Raw genomic sequence first — 6525 nt, 5'->3', positions numbered from 1 at the left:
CCATTCATCTGATGAAGTGGGTCATAGCCTACGAAAGCTTATGCTCAAATAAATTTATTAGTTTCTAAGGTGCCACAAGGACTCCTCATTGTTCTTGCTGATACAGACTAACACGGCTACCCTTCTGAAACCTTTAATTCGACTAGTCTACATAAAGCAGTACAACTTTCTAGTGTAGACAGGGCCTAAGAGTTAAAAGGGGTTGGGACATTCCAAGCATTCAGTTCCTGGCTCTGAGGAGCACTGACTGCAACAATAGCTGTGGTTGCTCACCACTTCTTGGAGCCAAGTCACTAATATTGAAAATTTCATAGATCTTGGGAAATGCTGTACATTTTCTTTTCTTCCCATTAGTTACTATTTGTTTTGCTTCCTTCTTTCCTTTTAGCCTTGGTATTTTTTGTGGGTTTAAAAAAAAAAAACAACCTGCTACATGTAGTTAGCTTGAGATTGTGTTCATTCACACTGTGTTCAATAAAACGATATAATTAGCTGAGCTCTGAGTTAGCTCTTTGCTACACTTCCTCATTGGAAAACGGTACAGCTTATGATGAACCCAGCAGCTACTAATGTACATAATCACCACAGAACCCGGTTCTTGTTTTGTTAGTTGTACAAATAGAATGTGAAAGATGTCTAGCTTGTATATTACTGCCCTACTATGGGATCATAGAGGTTAGGGCTGAATCAGACCTTGGGCATAAAATGATTGGCGTGTTGGTTTGGGGGTATTTGGAGGTATTTACCCTAAATGGTCAATACTTTGGAATAACAGATTTTGAAAGCAGCATTTTACTTACATGGCTCTTTTGATCTGTTGCAAAGGGTGGGGGAATTAAAGTTTATTGGAAAACAATATAATTTGGGGAACCTGTGTATAAGGAGGTATTATGGGCAGATGATATGAAGAATGGTGAAGGGAAAGGAATCAAAGGTCAGATTGCAAGAAGACTTCAACCCACTTTGCCTCACGGGGTGGAAGCCTTTAGTGGAAGGTAAGAACAGTGACCCCTGTTCCTGATGGAGACCTCTTCTTTCAGCTGGCTGAAGCTATGTATTTGCGGGGTGGGGAAAGAAAGGGAACAGCATGTAGGAGAAGAGTAAAAGAGTACATAGCACTAAGATGGAGCAGGGAGAGAGAAGGGTGAGGAGCAGAGATAAAACTCAAACAAGAGAAGACAAAACAAGATTAAGAAACAGAAAATCTAGCAGGAGAAGAGCAAAATGTAGGCATGGGGGAGCAAGATATACAGACAGTAAAATAGGATTAGACTGGGAGATTGAAAATGCAGGATAGACATTTGAGACTGGGAGATGAACTTTTCTCCTGCCCTGGTTTTTACTTGATATGTCGAGTTCTTCTGTTTTGGAGAGGGAGTGCTCATTCCCATCCAACTCTCCCATTGCATGCTCCAGCAGTGTGGTGTCTTTTTCATTTTAAACCTGTGGTTATCCTAGAGGGGATAGATCTGCAAACTAAGAGGCAGGTCCTCAGCTGGTTGAAATCATCATCATAGCTCTGTTGACTTCAGTGGAGCTGCGTCCGTTTACATTGCTGAGAATCTGGCCCTAAAGGCTATGCTCTCTGATGGCTCTGCACTGTGCCATTGACACCTATGTAAAATGCCACCAAATCAGAATTGTGGTGTTTTACATCCAGTTGGCACTAGAGTTAAAAGCTATACAGGGTGCAGGGCAATGGAGAATCAGGTCCTGAATGTTTCTCTGGTGCTGAAAGAGGAAATGGAATCGCCATGAAAACAGTTGTTCCATGTGATGAATTATTTAATCCAGACCACAAATGCCTCTTTGCACACATGATGCACAAATGCTCTTTCAGTCTGAATACACCCTTTCCTCTCTCAGATGTCACAATTCCTAAGCATCCACTTGTTTATCTAGTTAGCAGTTTACTGGTGGAAGTATATGGGTTGCGTGGGTTGGAGGCAGAGAGGAATTCAGTTGAAGAACGAAGCAGTCTTTTCCGGTATCTGTGGGTTGGGGGTAGAAGTATTCTTGGGAGCTCTCTGTGTCAGTACTTTTTGGTTTCTGAAAAGAAAAGTGTAAATTATTCTATAAATAACACGGAGTTCAGAATTCTGGGCCAGACCCTCAGCAGATGTCAATTGTGGCTCTCTATTGAAGTAAAAATTACATCAGCTGACAGTCTAGCCATCTCTATGCAAAATGCATTTTTTTTCTAAATAGATCATTGCATTTTTAACACCACCTCCTTCTAAAATAAGTTTGTTTGTCAATAACTCTGCCCCTCTTTCCAGAATTGTTTCACTTACCCACAGAGCTGATGCAGTTCTCCCCTTTCTGTTCTTCCCCTGCTGCCCCAAAAATATAACTTAAAGTGATTTTCTTTTCTTTGTTTCTTTATGTAATTTAGAGCATTTCTAAAGTGTATTATCACCACACATGCAGGCATGGGACAGACAAGTCTCCAACATGGAGAATTGACTATAACACAGTATTTTCTCTGATTTTACTAAATAGATAGGAAAAAAATGATGTCGTTAAATCAGTGCAACCCTTTAGTGTGGATGAAATTACAGTGGTATTTACAGAGGTGTTTATATCAGTATAGCTTGGCACAAATACTAATATAAACACCTTTATACCAGTATAACTGTCCACACTAGAGACTAAATCATTGCAAAAACTATGTCTAGACAAGCTCTTAATGTATTCATGTGTCTTTGAGCACCCTGTCCAGTTTTTCCTATTTATTTTGGGCACTTCTCTGGGGGAGTGATTTGGTTCAGTAACTAACCTCCAAAAGTTGAACTGGTTATTAAATTACCATACAAACACATTAGTTAGACACTGCCAAATATTTTTATTTTAAAGGATACTTTACTATTTACTACTTTCATATTCACATATGAATTTAGGGCTTGCTACGCCACTTTCCTTAACATGATGTAGGATCTTCCAGAGATGATAGGTGAAAGTGTCTGCATTTCTTCAATCTCATACAGTTATTATTAGCAGTACTTATTTATAGTGTAGTGTTGTCCAAAGGCCTCAGTCCTGACTGGGACTCCATTCTGCTGGGCACTGGATAAATACTGGGCCACATCATGGTCCATTCCACAAGCCAGCCCAGGGAGTTGTTGAGGAGGCATGTATCCCTTATTCCCTTGGGCCAATGCACTGTACCACCGCTTCCTGTGTGTAGGGAGAAGAGGGCTCTGAAGAGCCACTACATTCAGGTAGGTGGGGAAAGAGCCTTGACTCGGCTCCCCTTCAGTGTGCCCAATTATGTAGTTTCACTGGTGCATCGAGGAGCATATGCAGTGATAGGTGTAGACCTCCCTCCCCAGAGCAGCTAGGAGAGAGATTGTGACTTTTGCAAGGCAAAATCTCTCCACTTGTGTTGCTCCTGGAGCAGCCTGTGATGTGCTGCCCCTTACTGTGGTGTGGATCACAAAGAGATGATCTAGACCATAGGAAAAAGACAATTCCTGCCTCCTTGGGCTGGTGTAAAGCATTTATATATCTTAATTTCAGAGATTTTGATTGTTAAAATATTGTGTTATTTTCTTTAAAAAAAAAAAAAAATTTGTTCAGAGTGGTGAGGAAACGTAGATTCAGCAGCATGCTAATAAAATGTAATCGTCATTCTGTACCACCGAGTATTTTTTGTAAAGCCTCTTTTATTTAATGGAATGATTGGCATTTGAGAAAATTGCTGCACAACTATTTTTATTCTGTGATTTACAAGTTAGATAATCAGTTTGTCGCCACTCAGATACTGAGTCCCCATGAATGTGGTGTGTTTGACCTTTCAAAAATCTACAATATTATTTAATTCGAAAAATTCCCTTTTTAGCTAGCTGTGTGGCAAAGAGTTTCCCGGACATGTACTGTAGTTCAGATGATTCATTGCTTTTTGCTTCTCCTTTTAAAGGATTGCAACATTCCATAAAGCAGCAGTTCAGATTTTAGTCTGAACACAGAAAAGCAAAACAATCAAAGAATCTTTCAAGCTGCGTTCTTATTCTAAAACTAATTGCTTGATTTATTATGCACTTACAGGAATTTGTAACTGTCCTGGTACGGGACCCTAGGATACAGAAGGAAGACTCTTGGCATTCACATATAGACTATGAGATATTCATTCATGTAAGTATAAAAATAACATGGTAAAAATACTTTGCACTTATGTAGCACATCTATTCAAGGCTGTGATCACTTCAGAAATATTAATGATTTAAGCCTTACAGCACCACTGGGACATCAGCAGGTATTATGCTCCTTCTACAGATGGCTCATGATACACACTGGCTCATGTTTGTGTGCTCTAGGATGCTCTGTCCTCTGACAGATACTGTTCATGGTTCAAATTCTTAACAAGACGATCGATGTGGCAGACTTTGCATGGTCACTGGTTTTATCATAGTAAGAAAAAACATTGGATTTCAAACATCCGTGTTTATACAACTCTCTTTTCAATGAATAATCCAGTTACTTGCTTCATAATCAAAATTCCTGAAGCTGTTTTATCTACCACGCTATTTGATTGTCATAACTGTGTAAATGTTCAATGTGTCTAGACATTTATATTGTGACCAGCTCTGTGGTATCTGGGTACTTTAAAATTATAAGCATTAAGAAAAACACTTAGTGTACTGCATTCTAATAAGGATACATTTGAAATTGTGATTCTATCATATCCTAAATCTGCCATACATTTCATGTAATTAAATATTGCTGATTATTCTTCCATTACCATACTTTGTTGGATGAAACGTTGAAAGGATTATAATAATTTCCTTAATCTAGATCCTAAAATTGAAAAATATGACTTATGAAAAATATCTTCCATCCCCTCATGTTGGCAGGATTACTGGGTTCAGCCTATTACTGTTTTGAGTGTAAAGTGTCCCCTACAATATTGGCTGCCAGACAAACATAGATCACTTTGGTAGAAAAGTGAAATTCCATCCTTTGTCACACATTGATGCTGTACTTTGGGGCAGCCCATTGTTGGAAAATTGACAAGAAACTTGTAATGTGGACAGAGTGAATGCATAAGAGGATAATTTTGGTCTCTCAGAGGTTCAGTTTCTGCCATTCCAAGCACTCCAACAGCAGTACACCATACCTCGTCCAGCTGCCTGTCATTACCTGGAGCTTAAGCATCTCTTGAAGGACCTATTTGGTCCTGTTATGCTGGAAGCACCAGAGACTCCAGAATTGTTGCAGATCTGGAGAGCACTCCATAGGTTCACCTGACCAGTTATAGCTTGTTACGACTTTGTGGTCCAAAAACCTCTCCTTAATTTAGATTGCTAGTGACAAGCATTGAACAGAGATTTGTATATATTCTTAAAACCTAGCCAATGGAGAAATGCCCTGCAAAGCATTAAAAACTGTATGTTTCTATGATTAAGGCTGATTCAACAGAAAATTATACACTTCTACCCCGATATAACGCGACCCGATATAACACGAATTCTGATATAACGCAGTAAAGCAGTGCTCTGGGGGGGCGGGGCTGCACACTCCGGCGAATCAAAGTAAGTTCGATATAACGCGGTTTTACCTATAATGCGCTAAGATTTTTTGGCTCCCGAGGACAGCGTTCTATCGGGGTAGAGGTGTATTTCATTCACACTGGTCACTGCACAGGTTACAGTGCCTTAGCCTTGCCAAAAGAAACTGCTGTTGGAGATCTGGGTCTCCAAGAGCTCAGATGTTTTGGGACTGTCCCAGGATACAATCCTCTTGGCTAGAAGTGGGCAGGAGGATTAATATGATCATGGATACCTCTTTAAAAATTACTTCCCAGAACTGTGTTTTGGGATATATCGCATCATCTTGGAAACTCTCCAACTCACGGAAAACTTGTTCTCTAGAGCAGTGCTGGTAGCCAAATGACTCATACAGCTTAGGTGGCAGAGCAGACTGCCTTCAGGGCTAGAAGCTTGGCTCAGCAACTGGGCTGACCTGGCAGCTAAAGAGCAGGTAACATTTCTGAGAAGAAGGACCTCAAACAGATTTGAACAGATTTGGTCTGACTTTTTAGAAGTCTTTGATTAACTCCTAGCAGATGGAAACTGAGGTAACAGGGCCGACTCCAGGCACCAGCCGAGCAAGCTCGTGCTTGGGGTGGCAGATTCCAAGGGGCGGCATTCCATCTAATCCTTTTTTTGCGCTTCACCGCTTTGGCCGCCTCTGCAGGTTTTTTCTTTTTTCTTTTTGGTTTGCTGCTCCTGCCGCCCTGTAGGGGGCGGAGGACGGGAGCACCCTGCAGCAAGCCCGGCAGGGCAGCCCGTGTCCTTCCCTGCTTGCCGACCGGAGCGCCGCGGAGCCCTCCCAGCAGGCGCCACAGTGGGAAGGGCCGCGTGGCAAGCACCCCGCTTAAGGAAGCCCTGGCTGCCCCCCTTCTCTCTCTCTCTTCCCCCCTCTCCCCCCAGCTAGCCAGGGTGCGCACTCCGCTGCCCGGGGTCTGCAGGGCCGGGAGTCCTCCTGCACCCATGCTCCCGCCGCCCCGCAGGTTTTTTTTTTTTT

The 6525-nt window shown here is 41.7% G+C and overlaps 1 protein-coding gene across 1 annotated transcript in view; it reads left to right on the top strand.

Annotated features, from left to right (window-relative positions):
- SNX10 (sorting nexin 10) overlaps window positions 1-6525 on the top strand; it is a 35796-nt gene that overhangs the window by 12196 nt on the left and 17075 nt on the right. Inside the window, exon 2 of the mRNA XM_029910979.1 lies at window positions 4048-4134. Coding sequence (XP_029766839.1) covers window positions 4048-4134 — 87 coding nt within the window. The remainder of the gene's footprint in view (window positions 1-4047; window positions 4135-6525) is intronic.

Source organism: Terrapene carolina, unplaced genomic scaffold (genome assembly GCF_002925995.2).
Source record: "Terrapene carolina triunguis isolate 2854851 unplaced genomic scaffold, T_m_triunguis-2.0 Scaffold84, whole genome shotgun sequence".
In the NCBI taxonomy this organism is placed as follows: Eukaryota; Metazoa; Chordata; order Testudines; family Emydidae; genus Terrapene; species Terrapene triunguis.
Note: the sequence above shows the minus strand (reverse complement) of the source record. Positions and strands in the feature narration are given on the sequence as shown.